Source organism: Castanea sativa, chromosome 10 (genome assembly GCF_040712315.1).
Source record: "Castanea sativa cultivar Marrone di Chiusa Pesio chromosome 10, ASM4071231v1".
Lineage (NCBI taxonomy): Eukaryota > Viridiplantae > Streptophyta > Magnoliopsida > Fagales > Fagaceae > Castanea > Castanea sativa.
In genome coordinates, this window is record NC_134022.1 from 21,289,465 (window position 1) to 21,312,722 (window position 23,258).

General features: G+C 38.2%; 2 protein-coding genes across 2 annotated transcripts; one reads left to right on the top strand and one right to left on the bottom strand.

Moving 5' to 3' along the window:
* Positions 1-422: 422 nt before the first annotated feature.
* On the top strand, positions 423-2,255 carry LOC142613837 (uncharacterized). The gene has a single exon (XM_075786348.1). The coding sequence runs from the start codon at positions 576-578 to the stop codon at positions 2,022-2,024; it is 1,449 nt and encodes a 482-aa protein (XP_075642463.1). The 5' UTR covers positions 423-575; the 3' UTR covers positions 2,025-2,255.
* A 12,103-nt stretch (positions 2,256-14,358) lies between these two features.
* Positions 14,359-21,415, bottom strand: LOC142613440 (RNA demethylase ALKBH10B-like). The gene is made up of 7 exons (XM_075785805.1): positions 20,661-21,415; positions 16,994-17,124; positions 16,728-16,845; positions 16,262-16,378; positions 16,016-16,131; positions 15,689-15,843; positions 14,359-15,311 (listed from the first exon to the last, which is right to left on the bottom strand). Exons 1-7 carry the CDS (start codon positions 21,256-21,258, stop codon positions 14,837-14,839), a joined length of 1,710 nt encoding a protein of 569 aa, XP_075641920.1. The 5' UTR covers positions 21,259-21,415; the 3' UTR covers positions 14,359-14,836.
* Positions 21,416-23,258: the final 1,843 nt, after the last annotated feature.

Consider the following 23,258-nt stretch of genomic DNA (forward strand, 5'->3'; position numbering starts at 1 on the left):
TTTTACTTGTTTTGTAAAGGGTCGGCTTATAAATCGAGTCTTAGAGACTCGATTTCCAAGTAGACGCTACGTGAAAAAAATACCAAATCAGACGTGATCAAAACACTGAAACCGAGCCTTTGAGACTCGATTTATAAATTGAGTCTTAGAGACTCGATTTCCAAGTAAACGCTACGTGAAAAAAATACCAAATCAAACGTGATCAAAATACTAAAACCGAGCCTTTGAGACTCGATTTATAAGCACTAAATCGAGTCTTTCAAACTCGAGATGTTAGTAAAAAATATAGTTTTATAACAGCGCCTATTAATTATATTATTTGGCAAACGGGGGTAATTTCCAATCTTGGCCCCTTCCCAGTGGGTGCGCACTATGCACCCTGTGCACTATAGCAAAATCCACATCCAGAGACAACAACCTCTTTTCTTTAGTCCTCCACCTGTGCTGAAATTCACAAAAACAAAAACCCAACACAACACAACACAAGCAAACAAACGTTGTTTTATCTATCTATCTTTCTCCTATTTTTTCATTTACATAGACAAAGACATATCTGATATCTCTCTATCTCTCGCATGGATTTCTTCAAAGCCGTATTCGCCGACGACCCACCGGACCCTCCACGACCCGATTCTCCAGAACCCGTAAACCAAACCGACCCAGATCCCAATCCTCCTCCAAATCCTAATTCTCCGACTATTGGCGGCAGTGGTGGTTGGAGCTTTGGGGGTCTGATCAAAACCCTAACCACCAAATCCGAGTCTGTCATCGAGACCTACCGTCGTGACCTCAAGGAATTCGGGTCGGGTCTGAAGAAGGAGATCGAGGTGGCACATGGGTCATTGGAGAATGTCAGCCACGTTATCGACGAGATTGGTACCTCTGTGATCAAAGGGACGGCCCAGATCATCTCCCAAGGTAAGGACGCAATCCTAGCCGATGATCTTGAATCTGATTCTGATAACAACAATAGTTCTACTAATAGTAATAGTAGCAAACAATTGGGCTTGAATTCGAAGCCTTACAGTAGGTTTGAGGCTCAGGTTCGTGTAATTCAGGGTGAGGATAGCACGTACTGTGAGGAACCTGAGGATTTGGGTGATTATAATAAGTGGAAATTAGGGTTTGATTTGGGGGGGAAGAGTGAGGAAGTTGAGGTTCTGATGGAAGAAAATGGGGTTGTGGAGAGTGTGTACAAAAGGGTTGTTCCCAATACTGTGGATCATGACACATTTTGGTGTAGGTATTTTTATAGGGTTTATAAGGTCAAGCAAGCTGAGGATGTTAGGGCTAATCTTGTGAAGCGCGCAATTTCAAGGGAGGAGGAGGATTTGAGTTGGGATGTCGATGATGATGATGATGAGGAGGAAGGGGTGGAGGAGAATAATGTGGTGGCAAAGGTGGAGGTAATGAAGAATAGGGAAGTGGGTAGTGAGGGCAAGGAGTCGGGGGTTCAAGTGGTGAAAAAGAGTTCCAATGTGGAGGAAATGGGAAATGTTGGTGAAGAGGGTAATGATGTAGTCGTGAAAGGGGAGGAGAGGAGGGAATTGAGGGGTAAAGGTGATGAGAAAAGTGTGAAGGAGAAGGAGGCTGCTGTCGAGGAATTGCAAGGTGAGGCAGGCGAGAAGAGTTCTGATTTGGAGGAGGGAAGGAAGGGGAGTGTTGGGGAATCAAGTGGTGATAAGGAGTCTGATGAGAAAATGCGTTTGGGAGGGGATTCTGAGGTGAATAAGAATGATTTGGTATTGAAATCTGATGAGAAGGTGGTTTCAGACGGAAAGGCCGCCTCAGGTGAGTCTTGTAAAGATAGTGACTTTTCTGTGGTTTCAACTCAACCCTCAATGCCCGAGGAAGATGACCTTGGGTGGGATGAGATTGAGGATCTTAGCAGCATTGATGAGAAGAAAGCAACTCATGGCGGAAGCCCCAACAGAGCTCATGTGCGGAAGCGGCTGAGTGCCACAGAAGAAGAGGAAGACTTGAGTTGGGATATTGAAGATGATGACGAGCATGCTAAAGCTTAATTACAGCTTATACGTTTATGTTTTTCATTCTTATAAATATATCTCATTTCCCATTCTGTTCTATTTTCCTCCATTTGTGTTTCTGAAAATGTGATATACAATGGTGTTTTTTTTTTGGGTTCTCTTCTTTAGTTGGTTTAAACTTCAAAATGAAACTGTGATTGTGTATCTCTTAATGTATGGGGTTGAAGCAACAATGTCCATAATAATATTCCTCTTCATTTGATTGTATCTATTAGTAATTTGGATTCTCTGTTGATATTTATTGAATTCTGAATTTCTGATACAAGGGTTGATCAGGTTATATCTATTAGCACGATAATCCTTCACGTTTCAGATATTCTTGAACTTTCAGTGTCTGATCCACATTTCTGATATGTGGTGTTTTCTTCTGAGCTTGTTGTCTGTCTTTATTTTTATTTTTATTACTCTATTGGATGCTCTGATAAATAAAGTGAAGATTTAAGGTTATGTTTGGCGAGTACATTGTTTCCATTTCAAGGATCCTTGTGACCCATTAAATTCATGCTTTTGAAGCATTTACACTCAAAACAGACATTCTGGATGCTAGAATTTATTACGATAAGTGTTTGTGAGATGTGGGGAGTAAGGATTGGTGGTTCAAGCCTTTAAGAAGAAGTTTTACGCACATATATACTTAGATTAAACTAAAATAGAATTTGTATTATGTATAAAAAAATATATGTATAAAAAATATATATATATAAATATAATTTCTGATAAGTATGAGATATGATCAGTAAGTTATGCTTTCAATGGCAGCAAAATATCTGAGTATTAATCCTCAACAAGGATAGTATTAGCATTTAAGGCTAGTTCAGAAACTCTTACATGCACTCTTGCATCTCTTAAAACGTGTAATGCAGCAGATAATCATTGGATCATGTTCCTGATTTGAACCTTTTATTAAGAGGCTCAACAGAAACACAATAATGTTATCATGTTTAAATTTCAAGTTTTTGCGGTAAGAAGTTATGCATAAAAAATAAGTTTATTGATCGAATAATAAATAACACATTTTGAAAGAAAATTGACGTGTATATTAAGAATATATAGAATATGCGATCTAACAGTTTGATTTTTAAAATTCACATTTGATAAAAAGATATAAGAGAAGTTTGAAAAGTTTCTCTTCAAACATTTTCCAACGTGGGGGGGGGGGGGGGGGGGGGGGGTGTTTGGGTGAGAAAGGCGAAAAAGGACATCTCGTCTATGCTGCCAGAGGCATGAAATGATGGTGCTTGCATCTGCTGAATGTTGCACACAGGAGCTTGATTATACACACATCCATGAATATTGGAGTTAGATAAGATGTGTTAATGATGGGTCTTCTCGGACCTTTATAGTAGCTTGGAGGAATTTTTTAATTCCTTTAGTTTAAGAGAAAATCTATTTTGGTCAACGAGTATTAACAAAACTAGAGATGAGTAGTGAGATTTGTGGGAAATTGTGTTGATATGGTTTTATACTAATTAAGGCAATTCGGTTGATTTAGTTCCATTTAGTTTGTTACTAAGAGGATTGGTATCATCTGAAACTGTTAAATTTGTGTTATCATGTCAACTAGTATTAACTATTTATTGTGGATTTGAAATTGACAGGGACGAACACACATGTAGGAGATACAATACAACCAAGTTCTATGTGTATACAGTACATGGCTCATGGACTCAAGGGTCTTTGTAAATGCTCTCAAACCCATTTGTAAAGTTGCCCTTTTAGCCCAAAACTAGGTAAAAAGGAATCCCCTCTTTGTCATCCAAAGTCCAAACCAGTCCACAATTGTTAAATTTTCCCAAAGACATGGACCGCTTAGGGAAAGATGAGAATAATAGACTGGGGAACATTTAGCAAGCTTCCACAATCGGGCTTCGTACATTCCATGGCTTTGGACTAAGCTAGCCTTTCAATAAAACCCGTCTTGTCTAGTGCTAAAAAATTGGACTTTTTTTTTTTTTTTTTGAATACCTAACCTTGCTCCTTAAAGAATGGCATAAGAGCGGCCGGATTAGTCCTTACAAAATTTTTGTCTATTTTGCAAGATAAACATACTTTTTTTTTTTTTTACATACTTATTTTTACAAAAAAAATCCACATCAATTTATCTATTCTATCATCTATTTTACTTAAATAATAATATTTCTTTAATTTTTCATTATATCAAACAAACCACTACCCACATGGGCCCATCCACATTTTTCTTTCTTTGTTGTGAGAAGAAAACAAATGAGAGAGCAACATGATGGGAGAGAGAAAAAAAGAATAAAAAAATCATTTGCACATGAATAGTAACCGTGCATATATGCACAGTTACTGTAGCAATTTTGTATATTTGCACGTTTTTACAAGTACTGATGTATGTATTTTTTGAGTTAAAATGTGCAAAATTGAGCACTTTTTTGTATTTTGCAAATTTTTGCAACTACTGATGTGGTTGCTCTAACAAACTCAATATTGCAATTTATTCTCCTCGTAGTTAATTTTGCAAATAATCTGAATTCTTACTTGAATAATCCATCTTAAAACATATATCAAATTTTGAAATTCATTTCAATTGATTTGAGGTAATTCATGCCTCCTAAGAAATAATTTGAATAAAAATTTCAATAATTTCGAGGCTTAGGAGATACAAAAGTAAAGGTAATACAAATTCACCATATAAAACACAAAAATCAAAGAAACAATGATTAATACAGCTTTCAGAGTAGTAAAATTTGTAATATATCTAACATTAAGTTAACACAACTGGTAAAGTTTTTTATGGTTGAATAAGAGATATGAAGTTCAATCCCTGCAAACTAATTGGTGTATTGCTCTGATTATAAAGAGCTATCATCCGGAGCGAATATCATACTCTTTTACTTTAATAATTAGTTTTATATGATGATGTTAGCAAACGTGGAATCAAATTGCTTTTTTGGCTTATTTGATTAGAATTTACTATGTAAATTAAAAAGCCAAGAAAATAAATGAAGCTTTTGGTTCATTCTTGGTTCATCACCTTCATGTCCTCCAAAATTCATGATGATAACTTTGGGTAAAATTATTATACAATTTGAATACACTAAAGGTACTATGAAATTTTTTTTTTTTTTTTTTTTGAGAGAGAATTTCAACTTATGTCGTCCGCTTCTGATGATGCTCTTTATCATCAGACCAAGACACCAGTCAGTTTTTGGTGTAGGCGGAGATTGAATCCCAGATTTCTTATTCAACCATCAGAGACTTTACCAGTTGTGCTAACTGGAACCACTACTATAAATTCTTGATTGGTAGGTTTCAACCACTTAATAATTAATTGTTTGATTTTTTTCAATCAATTAAAAAAAATCATACCCACCGAGGTCATTACTGAGGGACTTTCTCCAAGTTTCTCCTCTAGGATTTGAAAAATACTGTCCGACTTGCTCATGTACTTTAACGTCGACTTTCATCTAGCTGTGATCAAGATGGTTAGTGTACGGGACGTTACTTCCCCTTAAGCCCAATATTCATAAAACCCATCTTAATGGAGCCCCACACGTAGGACCTTGGGCTTGTTGGACTCTAGGTCTTAGGACACCGTGCGTAGTTGCGTGTACTATTGGGCCCACGAACTCGGCCCAGGAAAAGCTTTAACGCCCATCAAAAGCCCAAAACCACGAGATAAAGCCATTTGTGACATGAATGGCGAAGGTGAGATCCTACCTAGTCGGGGAATGCAATTTCCCAAGAAGATGAGTCCTAGGATGCTCAGCATCACCTAGGGAGTATCGCTGCCGGGCAATCCCTCTAACGGTGGAACCAGTTCCAATGCCACTCTCACCACCTCCCACTCCCAACTAAACACCCATTTAACATAATAGCATTGGACCTCTCTTCCCACTCACCACAAAAATAATCATAACTCTTCCACTAGCCTTGGGCTATAAATAAGAGATGATAATTTGAGAGAGGGGGTTGGCAATTTGAGAGTAAAGACTGAGAAAAGAGGGTGACCATTTTAAGAGAAAAAGGGGAAGCAATTCTGAGAGGTCCAAAGAGTAGAGAAAATAAGGGTACTTGGGTGGCCGGGCATAGAACCACCCATAGTAGGAAATCTAAAGCCCACAATACAAATAGATTGTGAGCCCAAATAGAGGTTGGGCCCAACAGCCACTTTTTGGGTACGCACAATTGGCGCCGTTTGTGGGGATCTCCTACGTAGTTGTGGTGATCTCCTACGTAGGTGCGAGCAATGTCAAAGGCACGCCCCGACGATCCACCAACCTACTAGGAACTTGAATCCTATTAGTAGCCCGTGGCCTTTTGCCCAGTGGGGGCTAGACATAGTTGGACATTTTCCTCTGGCAACGGGCAACAGGCAACCGAAGATTTGTGTTGGTGGCAGTGGACTACTTCACGAAGTGGGTAGAAGCGGAGGCACTGGCAAACATCCGGGATGTAGATGTCAAGAAGTTTGTATGGAGAAACATTATAACAAGATTTGGAGTGCCAAAGTCCCTTGTGTCAGACAATGGGTTGCAGTTCAACAACAAAGACTTCCGCGAATTTTGTAACAATCTTGGCATCAAGAACTGGTATTCTACCCTGACATACTCGCAGAGTAACGGCTAAGCTGAAGCCACCAATAAGGCCATCGTTAACGGATTAAAGAAAAGGTTAGAGGGCGCCAAAGGTAAGTTTGCCGAGGAATTGCCTAGCGTGCTATAGGCATACCGGACGACCCCGAGGAGATCCACGAGAGAGACCCCATTTTCTCTAACTTTCGGAACAGAGGCTGTCATACCAGCTAAGGTAAACCTATGCAGCGCCCGGGTTACGGGATTCACTCTAGCCGAGAATGAAGAATTGATGTTCCGACAGCTAAACTTATTGGAAGAACACCGAGAAGTGGCGACCATTCGGCTGGCAGAATATCGGCAGAAGCTCGCCCGAAGATACAACGGAAGCGTGAGGAGAAGGGAGTTTACCGTAGGAGATCTAGTACTTCGAAAGGTAGTAGGGAATACATGAGACATCAACGCAGGGAAGCTGGCACCAACTTGGGAAGGGCTGTACAGGATTACCGCCATTGCGGGCGTTGGGGCGTATTTTTTGGAGGATCTAGCCGAGAGACCACTCCCCCGGCCATGGAATGTCCACAATCTGAAGAAATTTTATCTCTAGTTATCAATTCGCGGTGGTACCTGTTGAGTGTAGTATTATATGTGCATACTGTTAATTCATACAAAAGCGATGTTTATCCATGCAGGTGTATTCGTTCTTATGATTCCTTCATTTTCAACTCATTTACCCCGATTAATATGTGTGCAGAGGAAAGTAAAGTATCCTAAGGATAGAAACATGTTCTCGATTCGATCTTCATCACTAAGAGGGTGGAAACCTTAAACTAAAGTATCCTAAGGACAAAAACCTGTTCTCAATTCGATCTTCATCATCGAGCGGGTGGAAACCTTAGACTAAAATATCCTAAAGACAGAAACCTATCCTTGGTTCGATCTTCATCACTGAGCAGGTGAAAACCTTACACTAAAGTATCCTAAGAATGGAAATCTCCCCTCGGTTCAATCTCCCTCACCGGGCATTCGAAAACCTAAGCTGAAGCTATATCCAAGATTTGAAACCTGTCATCGATCCGATCTTTATTAATGAGCGGGTGGCAACCATGAATTAAAACAAGTCAACCCGATATGGGTTCCCCGCCACCATAAGTGAGAAAGTAAGGTATGATGAGCAAATTGACCTCAGTCATGTGTAAACTCGGTAATTACCAACAAGCATAAATGTGTTTAAAAGTAAAGGGGGGGGAGAGAGAGAAAGGAGAAAAGCACACAACTTCCATCTCAACAAGATTAATTAAAGCAATTCAAAAGTTAAAGAAATTGTTTCATCGCCACAGCCCAACGACCTAGGCTTACCAAATATATAACAAGTAAATAACTTAAACAAAAACTAAATCTTCATGCAACAAGGTCGGTAGGTTGAGGCTGAGTAGCAAGTTGCCCGAGTACATCCTCGGCTATTTGGACTAAAGTGGGCGTCTGGGTTTGAATATTTGCGGCTTCAATACGAACGTTGCTGGTGATCTCCAAATCAACCATCTCTACATGGGAGTCAATCGCCCGCACTAGATCCCTCATGCTAGGGGTATCTTCCTCGTCTGCGGCACCAGTTTGACTCTGAACAGGGGGGAGGGGCTGGATAGGGGATTTGCTCGGGATTCCACAATGGAGAATCATCAGCCACTCCCATTGCTTAAAGGGCAGCCAACCACCCCTCCCTGAACCCATAATGTCAGGCTTGGTGAACAATAGGCTCCATAGAATTTTCAGCCTCTGTAAAGCCTGCGTTATACCACTTATCCTCATAGGCTTCAAGGGCTTCTTTCAAGTCAGCGATCTGGTCGACTTGGGTCAAATTTAGGCTGTCTGTCATCGCCAGTTTGAGCTCAGTCTCACCTAGTTTAGTCACCATGTCTGTCAGCTTGCTCTCTGCCGCCAATCGAGCTTTCTCAGCATCTCTTGCTTTTCTCTCAGAAGTCTTAGCAGTTTCGCCCTTCTCCTTGGTCGTGGCCTCAACAACGTCTTTCTGCGCCTTCTCCCGATCAATGACATAGGTAGCCTCTTTTAATCTCTTATCAATGATGTAAGTCAGCTGCACGGCCTGATAACATGACAATGATAGAACGATCAGACGAGAAAGATACCTACATATTGCAACACGTGAAAGAAAAGGAAATAGAAAATTACCGCAATGGTGTGCCACTGCAGCTGCCTAGCTAGCGACTTGTCGTCACCTTCCGAGAGGAAGTGAGCATCCTTGGGCAGAAAGAGACCCTGCGCCAGGCTCTGGGCAACCCGCCCCTCTTCGCCTTGTGCCCACGTCCGTTCACTGGCGGTCGCCGACAAAGGCTTGTCGCCTAATCTAAAGACAGGCTACCAACCCACCTCGGGCTGGGAAGAGGATGCCACATTGGTCCCGACCTGGACCACCGGTTGAGAAACACCAATCGACTCCTAGATCTTGGGCCCACCTTTTGCGTGGGGTGGGGTCTTCGATGGAGCGTCACCCGTGACAAGAGTGGTTTTCTCGGTGGTGCTCTTCCTTTTCTTGCCCTCACCAGCAGGAGTCTGACCCTTTCCTTAGGGGAGTTGAGGTTGAGCCGCGGGGCTGGCGCCGGGAAAAAATTGAGCGAGTGTTATTGTTATTTGCTTCACCATCTTCTCTGCTTGGTTGGCTTTGGCGCTCGAAGTACTAATCAACTCGGCTGTTTCTTTCTCAGCTACTGGGGCAGGGGATTTAGGCTGTTCAACGGCTACAGGTCTCTTACAACTTTGGGACACACGCTCGGCGGACTCGTCCCTCACCAACGCAAGATCGTCAGCAACAGTGTACTGGGGACCAAGATCCCGAGCTTCACTAACGGTGAGTGAGGGCAGGAGGAAATTTGAGTGTCGTACGTCTATGTACGAGAGGAGTGGACTATCTACAAGCAAAGCCTAGCCGAATGATTGCCAGGTCGTGTATACGAGTACGAAACCGAGAATCAAATGGGATGCTCGGAGTTGTCCATCCGTATGAACAAAAATTTCTGATCTAAGTACGAAATTAAGATCCCGAATGTTTACAACCCGGAGATCTGGCAAGAACCCTTTTGATCTTGCAGCAAATCAACAAAAAAGAACGATTAGCTTGGCAAGTAAACAACTAAAAGACGTAGACTTAATGCAAATGAAGGCTCTCAGTACCGACCAAAATTACACGGCGAGAACAGGCAGGGGAGCTCGTTGGCAAACCAATTGCCACTCACCCAAACAAATTCCCCCGCCGAGTTTTTGTTCAAATCGGGCTGGCACGATATCAGTCGTACCCGCATATCTCTGGTCTTTAAGTAATAATCGGACCTAATGTTTCCGCATAGACTATACATGAAGTTAATGTCGTGGTGGTTTAACTACAGACCAAATATGTGGTTTAACCTACTCACATAACTCACCACTCGGTAAAAATTGGAAGCGAGTTGGTCGGGACACAGATCGTAAAATCTAAGGGTACCAACGACAAGGGGGTCGACCAGGAACCTAACCCCACCCTCAAGAATGACCATCAAAGGGAAAAAGACGGTGTTTACGCCGGTGCGCCTACGGAGTTTGATATCACCCTCGTGACAGTAGGCGATATCGACGTCCCCAAGAGCATTGTAGGCAGCCTTAAAGTTGGCCAAGGACGCCTCTGAAGATAGAAGGTGGGAATAACCCATTCCTAAACTAAGATTGAAAGAATGTCGAAAAAGAAGAGGAAATGAAAGGAAAGGCGGAGAAAACTTACTTTGGGGGTCTAGGAAGGAGTGGTGTTCTTGACTGAGAGATGAGCACACGATAGCAGTATGCTTGGCAGAGAGGTAGTTTGGAGAATGGAGGAATGTAAAAGTGAAGCAGGGACTCAGAAGGAACTATTTATAGGAGCCAAATAAGGGGGATGAATGACCTTTAATGAATGGGAGGCGGGAAACCCCACGAATCCCCATCTCAACTGCCACATGCGTGTCGCCTCGGTTCACGAACCGTCAAATAATGATGACAGTTGAGCCAACAGTCTGATGCCACACACCTTTTTAGGGCGCATTAATGAGTCTTTTAAACCGCCCCATATTTGCCTGTAGGATTTCTTGGATAGCGCTTGGCACTTAGTCCTTGATTCGTGCCCAGGGGCCGGGCACGGATCAAGGGGGGGCTATTGTACGGGACGTTACTTCCCCTTAAGCCTAATATTCATAAAACCCATCTTAATGGCGCCCCACGTGTAGGACCTTGGGCTTGTTGGACCTTGGGTCTTAGGACACCGTGCGCAATTTTGTGTACTATTGGGCCCATAAACTTGGCCCAGGCAAGCTTTGACGCCCATCACAAGCCCAAAACCACGAGATAAAGCCATTCGTGACATGAACGGCGAAGGTGAGATCCTACCTGGTCGGGGAATGCAATTTCCCAGGAAGATGAGTCCTAGGATGCTCGGCATCACCTACGGAGTATCGTTGCCGGGCAGTCTTTTTAACAGTAGAACCAATTCCAATGCCACTCTCACCACCTCCCACTCCCAACTAAACACTCACTTAAGGATAATAGCATTGAACCTTTCTTCTCACTCACCACGAAAATAATCATAACTCTTCAACTAGCCTTGGGCTATAAATAAGAGATGAGAATTTGAGAGAGGGGGTTGGCAATTTGAGAGTAAAGATTGAGAAAAGAGGGTGACCATTTTGAGAGAAAAAGGGGGAGCAATTTTGAGAGGTCCAAAGATTAGAGAAAATAAGGGTACTTGGCTGGCCGGGCATAGGTAGGAAATCCAAAGCTCACAATACAAATAGATTGTGAGCCCAAATAGAGGTTGGGCCCAATAGCCACTTTTTGGGTACGCACAGTTAGTTTTACATTCTTCAAGAGAATGTTGTTTGCTGTCGGAGAGCAAGTGTTTGAGCTGCTGATCTTATTTTTCTTCTAGCTCAAAAAGAAGATGGAGCTGTGGTGGAACAAGAAGAAGGAGAAGAATGAAGAAGTTGACGGCAGTTTTTATATATATATATATATATATATATATATATATATATATATATATATATATATATATATATATATATATAGGAATTCTCAAACAAAAAACTGAAGGAAAATGAAGGCTTCACCTTCATGTACTCCTCAGTTTTGGATTTTCTTTTTCTTTTTATGAATGGATTTTATTTTGTTTTCTATAAAAAAAAAAAAAGTATGAATTAGTATGCTTAAATTTGAATACATAAATATAAGTGGACACTAAAGATATTCTTTTACTTTAAAAAGTTTTATGTGACGATGTTGGCAAACATGGAATCAAACTGCCTTTTTGGCTTATTTGATTAGAATTTACTATGTAAATTACAAAGCCGAGAAAATAAATGAGGCTTTTGGTTCATTTTTGGTTCATCACCTTCAATGTCCTCCAAAATTCAAAATGATAACTATGGGTAAAATTAATACACAATTTGGAATACTGCTACGAATTCTTGATTGGTAGGTTTCAACCACTTAATAATTAATTGTTTGATTTTTTTTTCAATCAATGAAACATCAATTGTTACAACCTTATATAGTAGTAAAATTTGTAATATCTTTAACATCAATCTACCATTTTAAACCCTTTTTATGATAGTGTGTGACCCTTTTATAAAATGTTGCAATTGAAAGAATGGGCTATAAGAGTTTCTACTTTCTAGCAAGACTAGCTGATTATTCCAGACTCCACACGCCAAATGTGATATATGATTGATGTCTCTACACTAAAAACATAAAAGATAGTAATAGAGCTAGAGTTAACAAAAATGCACTAAGTTAGTTTTTGCAATCAAGTTTCAACTCATTATAGCAAAAATTGCCCAAAATTGGTCCTCATCTCTCTGCCCCATTCACCTGACTCAACCCCAAAGTCCAACCCAATTGAATTGAGGACCTACCACCCAATTTTCTGTAGTCCAAACCCTATTTACAAGAGTAAAGAACAAAAAAGAATATTGAATGAATGGGTTAGAGATTGAGATTGAGTTTAAGTCAAAAAAAAAAAAAAACCAAGCCAACCTAATGGTCCGTTGAGGGGAGGGAAGGGGAGTAGAGTAGAATAGAGTAGATTTAGCACAAAACTAGCTTATTTTTAGCCAACTCTACTCTACTCCTCTCCACCCCCTCTATCCAAAACAGGCCATAAATCAGTGGCGACTCCAGGAATTTTGTTCAGGGTGTTCCTATTCCACTTTGAAAAAAATTTGGGTCATTTCTATTTCGGGTGTTTCGGGACATTTCGGTAAATACTGGCCTCAATTCAAAATTTGGCAAGCATGAAGTTTGTACTTAAAAAAAAATTCTTAAAACCAAAACAAATTTGCATTCCACCAAAAAACCTCAAAAGAAAAAAAAAAAAAAGGAAAAAAAGAAAAGAAAAGAAATTAATGAACAAAAGTACCGGTACAATAAACTATAAGTTCATTTGAAATATTAATCAAATTATTAATTATTGTTGTTTAGTTGTTTCATAAATTTGTTTGTCTTTTATAAACTATAATTTGTTGTATTGTTGTTTCATTAATTATTAAATTATAAAATTATTAATTTTTGTTTAGGTTAACATAATTTAATTTGTTTGTCTTTTATAATGTATTAGTTAATTAAATTATTAATTGTTGGTGTTTAGTTGCTTCATTCATTTTTTTTACTAACTATTAGGAGTCTAGCACACACTCCACTGTGCGTAAACACACACTTCATGTGTGCACACATCCCTGCCTCTGCATGTTTTTTAGTTCAAAATTTGTTTAGCATAAAAATTTTGAGGGTATTCCTAATATTGCTTGAGGGTGTTCTTTTTTTTTTTTAAGAGTAAACAAATAAAAAAAAAATTATTATATATAAAAAAAAAAAAAAATTCAAGCCAGGGTGTTCCTAGGAACACCCTGGCTACTAAGTGGCGTCGCCACTGCCATAAATGAATAGCTGAAAAAGGCTGAAATTTCCAAACTACTCTTCCAAGAATCGTTTCACAATCTTCACTCTTGTTTCCAACACCGGCATCTCACAAGGTTCACTACTACAGGCCATAAGTCATCAAATAGTGCAATTAATCGTTCCTTAATTTGTGCAGGCTAAGTATAAAAATTAAAAAGCAAGCAACCAGCCATTTAAAAAGAATTTCAACGGGGATGAACAATTGAACTTAGTTATAAATCTTAGGATGCCTTCAAAAGAAAAGACTGATGGATAAAATTCAATTATCCCCTCATGAGGTCTATAAGCCATGCATCCATTTCTTTTGATCTGGATTTAGGACTAAGTTACGCATGTTTATGTCATTCGGGTTTTGGTGATCTTTATGATTAATGCTTTCGCCACTACCCGTTTGCAACTTTTTAAGCACTTGGAACACCATTGGTAAATATTATGATTAATGCAAGAACCTAACTTGGTATGTTAACCATGCCTTTTCTTGGCAAGTTTTCCTTCTGTACACACATTCATTGAAGTAGATACTGTGTAGAGAAATGAAGATAATTTTTAATTTTTTTTTTAATCTTATTTTAAAAAGTTAAGATCTTAAGCTTTGCTAGCTGCAGTACACAAAAAACATTTTATTTTCGTCTCTCAGGCTTACTATTACACTTTAATTCACAGGGAATCAGATTCTCAGAAGTTGGATAACTTTTCAGATATGCTGATTTAGGATTAGAATTTAGAAGCAGTGAGTATTTATCTGCACAAACTTAAATACCACAACATAACAAAGAGGGAGGACAATATGAGCGTCATTAGCACAGAGAATTGTGACTGCAATTGACGTCTGTAATCCAAATAATCTAATCCAAAAATCAATAAAACATTCACAAAGGCTAGTTCACACATCCAAAAGAGAACTAGGAAAATCTGAACAACACAACCAGAAAGTGATTTGATTAGTCTGTGAAAAGGAAAAATATAAGCAATAATACAAAATTCCGCCTCTAACTTACTTGACCCAATTCACACCCCTCAAATTTGAAGCTGAACTACCTCTAAAACTCTACCATGATTGGCATTCAAGAAAAAGTGTTGAGACCACCACTAGAGCCTAATTTTACTGTGATAAATAAAACAAACTCCTCTAACAGCACCTGGACCCTTTTCTCCTTTTTTTACAACAAGAGAAACTCCTCAAAAGCAAGGAAGCAAACATGAATTCTACCTTTTGCTGATTCATGTTGCTCTGGACATAGGCCTGCTACAGAATTACTTCCTTCCCACCAATTTTCCTCAAACACTGATGCCTGGTTCAGAAGCGGACTCTGCAACATGAGTTTCAACAGGAGGAGGTAAGGCAAGAAGACGGCCTTTTTGGGCACGTGGAGGAAGATGCTTTGCAGGTTTTCTTGATCCCATAGTCCATGGCAAGAAAACTCCAGTGCCACCTTGAGGAAGCCTTCGGGGGCTCAACACCATAGGGCGCACTGGTGCTAACATGACCACTGGAGCACGAACAACTCCCCATCTGGACATAATGTCCGTTGTCTCATAGCCATTGAGAGCTTCATTTGGGACTGCATATGGGCTTGGAACGCCTGGTTGCCAGAGAGTCATGGCACCAGTCATGGAAGGACTGGTTGGGGACTGGCATTGATTGGACTCCGGGCGAACTCTGAAGAGTGTGATGCTGGTCCTTTTGTTAGGAGAAGGGCACATGACATGTCTAGCCATGTCAGCACTGTTTCCCCTCATGACCAGAAGAGAGCTGCAGATTTTATCATAGAATTGGTCAGTAAGAATTATTTGCACAAGAGATAAACATTGTTGGTGATATAAATACTACAGGGTGTGAATATGATATTGCTAACTTGGCTGAGTAAACTTCAATGGTGTTGAATTTAGAAAATTGGCAATGAAGGTGCCAATGTCTAGGTCATTTGGATGTACTTTATCTTAGGATATTGATGATACAAATTTGACTGAACTTACGACATAAAGATGTTCCAGGAGAAAGAAGGCCATAGATAATTTTCATTTATCATTCTGCTATGAGAAATGCCAAATGCCATGAGCTCAATCTCTCTGAATTTGAACCATGAATTCCAAATGTGTAAAACAAATCAAAGAATTTTGAGTACATACCCTTCCTTCAAAGAGAACATGAGTGGCCCTTTGTAGTTTCCATCATTATCACTCACAAGAGTACGTCCAAAAGCCATTGTTGATTCAGAAAGGAGAAGAGTGGAGATGGGTTGGTCCAAATGGGGTGGTTTCAGGAATGGCTGTGAATATTCCCCCTATACAAATAGATATTTGTGATTTCAGCTGTTGCTCTATTTAGAAGGTACTGAAAGTAAAAATCAAGGCTTACAACACAGACCAAATGTCATGAAGCGCCCTCTTTGCAGCTATGTTCTATAAACTATAACACAGGAGTGAACATGACAGGGCTGCTAGATATAGGAATACCTCCTCAAAGAAGTTAATGATGCAACCATTTGGTCTTTTGTACTCTGGAATTAGTTGCCACTGCAGAAGGTGATCGATGACACCTTGGAGAAGAGCTGGAATTGGCTCTATATGGCCTGTAAACACAAAAATAAATAAATTATCATGTCTTTTATAAGTTACAGTGAACTATGCGATTCTCATTTTTAGGACCACATCACAAGTTTGACAAACCAAAACAAATCAATTAGATCATAGAAGTCTTACTTGTTTGATTGTTGCTTGTTGCTTCCTCTTTTATTTGCCCAAAAATTGGAACCCCAAACTGAATCAGCTCTCTCCTGTTGCCCTTCACCTGTTTGTTGAACAAAATAAAGGTCTCACCTGCACATGAGGAAGATTCAGTCAGATTTTGTGTACCATAAAATTCAGCAATTATCATCCATTTGCTAGATAAGCTTCTTTAACCATCGTGCTAAAGAAGGCAGTGTTAAAAAAGACTGCACAGATTTATATCTAGCTTCAAAGTCTTTCTTTGCCTCTAGTTAAGCTTATATGGCCTTAGTTCAACACATTTAAGTGTCATATCCCAGCTAATTTTGGGTTGGTTCTTTGCAAGATAATTTTATGATCTCAAATCTTGATCTTAAATATAAATGATTCAATTAGAGAAGTCACATAAAGTCAATCAAAAGCCAATTACAATAATCCCAAGTATGAGGCTTTGAATCACCTGGGAGTTCTCCATTCTGCCCAGATGCGCGGAGTTCATTAACAAAGTCATTCAACTTACAGAGCTCTGAATCAGTGAAGACGTCCTCATATAACTTTAGTCCTTTCACAACATTCACCTGCCAGTTGCAATCATCCATCTATCAGTAAATGCCTGCTGCTCTACTTTTAAAGCATATATACAACAAAATATCATCAACCAAACTCTTTCAATTGCATGTTCTCTATGGAAAGAACGTGAGTTAAATTGTGAAAAAAAGAACTCGCCATGTGCCCTTTCACTGGCTCCTTAGCTGAGAAACCTTTTGTCAACTTGATCTGGCCGGGACGTGCCTCACAGTCTTCATGGTTAGAACATAAGTCCACGTTTTCTACAGCAGGCTGCACTTCTTGAGAACCTGCATTTCCAAGCATTACAACTAACTTAGGATCAATAATTTGTTAACAATAACTGATTAAGAAATAGATATATGAAAGGAAATAAAATTTAAAAAATCAATTGTTAATTAATGTTTTGTTGGGGATAACTTGGTGTCAATGTAACAAAAGTCAGTGTGATAATGACTTCTATGCAGTGGCGACTCCAGGAATTTTGTTCAGGGTGTTCCTATTCCACTTTGAAAAAATTTTGGGTCATTTCGATCTATTTCGGATGTTTCGGGACATTTCGGTAAATACTGGCCTCAATTCAAAATTTGGCAAGTATGAAGTTTGTACTTAAAAAAAAATTCTTAAAACCAAAACAAATTTGCATTCTGCACACCGAAAAACCTCAAAAGAAAAAAAAAAGGAAAAAAAAAAGAAAAGAAATTAATGAACAAAAGTACCGGTACAATAAACTATAAGTTCATTTGAAATATTAATCAAATTATTAATTATTGTTGTTTAGTTGTTTCATAAATTTGTTTGTCTTTTATAAACTATAATTTGTTGTATTGTTGTTTCATTAATTATTAAATTATAAAATTATTAATTTTTGTTTAGGTTAACATAATTTAATTTGTTTGACTTTTATAATGTATTAGTTAATTAAATTATTAATTGTTGGTGTTTAGTTGCTTCATTCATTTTTTTTACTAACTATTAGGAGTCTAGCACACACTCCACTGTGCGTAAACACACACTTCATGTGTGCACACATCCCTGCCTCTGCATGTCTTTTAGTTCAAAATTTGTTTAGCATAAAAATTTTGAGGGTGTTCCTAATATTGCTTGAGGGTGTTCCTTTTTTTTTTTTTAAAGGTAAACAAATAAAAAAAATTATTATATATAAAAATAAAAATAAAAATTCAAGCCAGGGTGTTCCTAGGAACACCCTGGCTACTAAGTGGCGTCGCCACTGCTTCTATGCAAGAAAAATTGTTACGAAAATCTTTCACCACCTACGGAAGTTAATGCAAATTCAAGCAATTTTCAGTATTCACTATTGGAAAGACACCCAGACTCTCACTATTACAAACATTATCTGAGAAACACCCACTTTGAGCTTGCCACTTGCCAAAACAATGAAAGCAACCTTTTTTTCTTGGATAATAGTAAGAGTAATAACAATGAAGGCACGTTAAAAATGAATTAGTGTAAACAAAAACCATTCTGGTAGCATAAAATGCTACAATTAAACTGTTCATAAATTGCTAAAAAAAAAAAAAAGTTGGAGGGAGGACCTAACATGTAATGTGCGTGATCAATAATCAATATAATTACTTTTGTCTTTTATGGGCAATGATACTCCAAAGTCCAAAGTGAAACCTAGTTAATCAAGCCTTTAATACCCTTCATTAATAATTTAGGATTTAGTTTTGTGAAGGCAAATACCATAAATGCAAGTAAATGAATTTCTACAAGTTAACCAGATATAAATGCGTGCCATTTTCCTTCCTCAAAGGACGTATTTTAAATTCATGACAACAATAAATTAATTAACAATTATATATTTCCTTACCTGTTTTTGTTGCTTAAGCAGCACATGGAAATACAGCTAATCCTAATGATTCTGTTCCACTTTGGGTCTCATTTCTCTGTCAGTACTCAGTACTATAACATATAAATTTCCCCCATAAAATTCACATTCCTTATTAGACCATTATTTAAAAATTAGCACTGGCCTTTTTTATTGCTTCCCTCAACAGTTGGAACATTGTTTGCTGCCAAACACAGCAAAGCTGGTTCTACAAAAAAAAACACAGCAAAGCTATGCCCCACTGTCCCGCCCACTATACCCCCCATCTACCAAGTGCCAAAAAAGGCAGGACACCACAACAAACAAAAGCAACACAAACGTACACAGATAATTATTATACTCACTAATATTGTGTCTTCATACATTAACAGTGAATATAATCATAGATTTAATTAATCAGAGAGAGAAAAAAAGTATCAATTCCAAATTAGTTGAGTCGGCAACTTTTGACTAATTTTCATGCAATTATGATTTTTTCGTGAATTTTTTTAATGGTGGAACACAAACAAACAAACCCAGTATTATGAGTCCAGTTAATTGATCAATTTAAGAAAATTTTAATCTCATTTTTATAAAAATATAAAAACAATTATTAAAAACAATTAATTACTCTTTTTTTTTTTTTTTTCTTTCTATAAATATTCCACGTCCATTAACTTTTTCCTAATATTATTCTCTCACGAATATCTAATAATTTTGCAGTAGTGTAATCATACGAGGCATCCCAATCCCAAACACCATCAAATTGTCATTGAAACTACCCTCCTGCACCACCATTCCATGAGATCGTCCACCTAAAGTGACCACCAACTGAGTAAACCCAGCAAGCTCGGTCCGAGTTGGGTCCCACTTTGTCATTAAATTAACATAGGGAATGGCATCCCCAAAGCTTTGGTCAAAACCCCCCAACTACCCACCACACTCTTCCACCACACACACGCACCCGTGACGTAAAAGCAATTAAAATCCAACGGCTGCAATCGCACGCCGCCTATAAATAAATATCATTTACACACATCTCGAGGCACTGCATTGCACCAACGTGATGGTATTCGCTACTACCGAAACTAACTGTCACACACCAGATTGCACCCAAAAGTCTATTCGTTTCACCTCGATTTTCTCAAACCCCACTTAAACCTCGGGACAATATCAACCACATTATTATCGTTATTTATTATTTCTCTGTTTTTTCTATTTTTAATTGGTCGTCTTTGTTTTTTTCCTAAATGGAAAGAAATTCAATTTGTCAAACGACGCCGTTGAATTCCAATGTCAAAGCAGGAAAAATTCGCAGGCGGAGTTTGAATATTGAATCAAAATCACATAAATTTTTCTGGACGCTATGAAAAGCGAATAACATTTTTTTCAAGCTTCAAAATAATAATAAAACAGTACAAGGTACAACCTCAAGTCAGCTAGGCGTACAGCTCTACTTTTCTGAGATTTCTATTTTTTTAAAAATAAAAATCTCAGCTACCAAACATAAAAAGTCTCCTATTTAAAGGCCGCATCTTTTTCATTTCCTACTATTTCTCGGCAACCAAACGGTTACCTAATTTCCAAGCGTGCCTAAAAACGAAGATATAGGTGTTTTTACTTTTTATAACTGACTTTGTAAAAATAAACTGATTTTGTTGCGGAATTTCGCTGTACCGTTACGGATCCTACACTCCCGTCCCGAGTCAACTTTAGCTACAATTTACAAAAACCATCAGAGCCACATAAAATAAAACATAAAAATTTGCGCTTTCATAATAATTAAAAATTAAATTTTGCTCATGTGTGACTAAAGTACACATTAATTAATTATTTTTAGAAAAATAAATAAATATTGATATCTTTTTACAAAAAATAAATAGATTAATGCGTGACTTCAGCGCACACGTTAATCAGATCCTTACAAATGTGAGAACAAAAAATTAAAAATTATATATAATTATAATTATATAAAATAAAAACAAAAACACTTACCTGAATCGGTGATATCACTATCTGGTGAGGAATCGTCTTCTTCACCAACCTCAAGTCCAACATTTCCATCACTTTCCGTCACTTTCTCTTCGATTTTCTCACTCTGCTCCTCCTCTTCGACCTTCTGATCTTGCTCATCCAATTTCGCCACCTTCACCTCCTCGCTCTTCTTCGTCTCGGCCTTGGCGGTCGAGTCCACGTGATCTTGTTCATTGATCGTATCGTACTTTTTCTTCGGGGCAGCGACTCGCCGGAGCTCGACCGCAACGTCGGCGATGGAGTGGTACTTCTGCATCTGGAGCACCGGGATCCAGTTCAGCCTCCGGCGGTGTATTGCAGCGAACACCGCGTCATATTCCGACGACGCCACCCCTCCGACTCCGGCGCCAGCCAACTGAGTCAGGTGCGCGCACAGCGCGTCGATGATCGCGTTCGCCGCAGCGAACTCCCCACGGTACCACGCGAGAATCGCGTCTCGAGCGAACGAGTCCGATATCATCATCGGATTCTGCATCGGGATCATTGCCGGCCCCGCCGACGCCACAGGTGACGCCGCCGCTGGATCGGTCGGTGAAGCTGGCCCAGCCGCCATCAACATCTATATTAAATCTTTATATCTTAATCTCACTGTAACAACGATTCCCCAAAAAACCGAAACTTTTACTATGTTATTTATCGGCCGATATTTCGGACTCAGAGAGAGAGAGAGAGAGAGAAACAGAGAGTTGTGTTTGGATTTTGTGTCTCACACACTTGTGGGGGCTTTGAGAAATGGGGGTATTTATATTGTGAAGCCTATCGAGGTGGCTTGTCCGTACAAGTGGGGCATAGCTATCACGTGGCAAATTTTAGGGTGTGCTGACGTGTCACTTCTAAAATGAACGTTCGGTTAGCGGAGTAGAAGCATGGTTAGGAGTTTGAGGGGAAGGTGAGGTAATTTTATCAAAATTATTTTTTCTTTTTTTTTTCTTTTAATATTATATATATATATATATATACATATATCTCACAGCCTCGCTCTCAGGTGGTTGAATTTTTCTTCGTGTTTTTTTTTTTTAGGTTGGCGGGGATTTCCATGCTGGAATGCAGGGTTGGAATTGGACAGAAAAACTGAAAAAGAAAGCTCACTTTTTTAGATATGGTAGTCACCGTTGGAGTTAAGAAACTTAGATTTGAAGGTTAATTATGGTGTTTTTATGATTTGGGTGTGCTTCATGTATTAGTTTAATTGTGTCTTTTATTTCTCACCTAATCAATTTTAAAAATTCATGATCATTTTAAATAAATGTTTTTATTAGGGAAAAAATATATTATAACAAATACCGAAATTACCTGTATTCAAAATTCTATTAACTCAACTAGCACCAGGTATTTTTGACAATAAATTATCAATTTAAATAAAGAAAATTCATTAGCAAAGTCCAAACACTACATGCAAATCCATACATTATGCTAATTTGGTATATATACATAAAAGAAGAGATAGCTCACAATTTGCTTATATTTACCTCCTTTTAATAATGCTCATGTGCATAATGTTGGTATGAGTCTTAAGGCCGTTTGACATCTTTTATCTTTAGTTTGTATATTGTGAACTATATTTTAATCATATTAACTCTCAACCCTGAAACTCAAAATTATCGTTTCTTTAAAAAATAAAAAACTAAAAATATAATGTCAATACCTCTATTTTCTAAATAACAAGTGAAAATTGTTTTTTTTTTACAAATATATATAAAGAGGATTATATTAAAAAGATTTACTTATTTATTCTCAGGAACATATATATTAAATATACTTTGGTTTAATGAGCTATGCATGGTATACTAGTAATAAGAGAAAAAATAATGCATTAATTATTATATAAATTTATTGAATGTCAATAATATATTTTAAATACATTTTATTTAATGGGCTATATATGACCTAAGAGTAATAAGAGAAAAATAATGCATTAATTATTTACTTAATATGTTGCATATTTTTATAAATTCCTAGGAGCGTGTTGTTAATTTTATTTATTTTGAAAAATATATAAGGGAGGGGATTTGTTCAAAAGTCACCCTAGCTCCTCCCCTCCCTCTGCCACTATATATGATCTATCCCCATAAATATATTGGATCTTTTTTATTACTCCAAAAACAGTTAAAAACCAAAGTGGTTTTTTAATAATTATTATGTGAAAAAACTAAAAAAAATACATGAGTATATAACATAAATTGAGTCTATAGACTAGAAATCAAAGGTCAACCCTAATTTGGTGACAATAAAATTAACTAATTGAACCACCCAACATCCAATGTGCTACTTTTGATGCGTTGGTGATACTACTTCATAATTGTACCATGTTCTTTTTGATAGAAATTTTTTCCTTCCAACTACTAAAGGAGTTTTTTTTTTTTTTTTTTTTTTTTTTTTTAGAAATAACTACTAAAGGTGTTAGGTATCAAGTAGTTGCCAAAAACCCACATTTAAGGAGTGCCAAGCCAATACATTGACCAAACGTTAAATGCAGTTATATACAAATAGCATGGATTGCTAACACTAAAAATCAATCCATCTTGAGATAAAGTATAAACCTTTTTAGCCAATAAAACT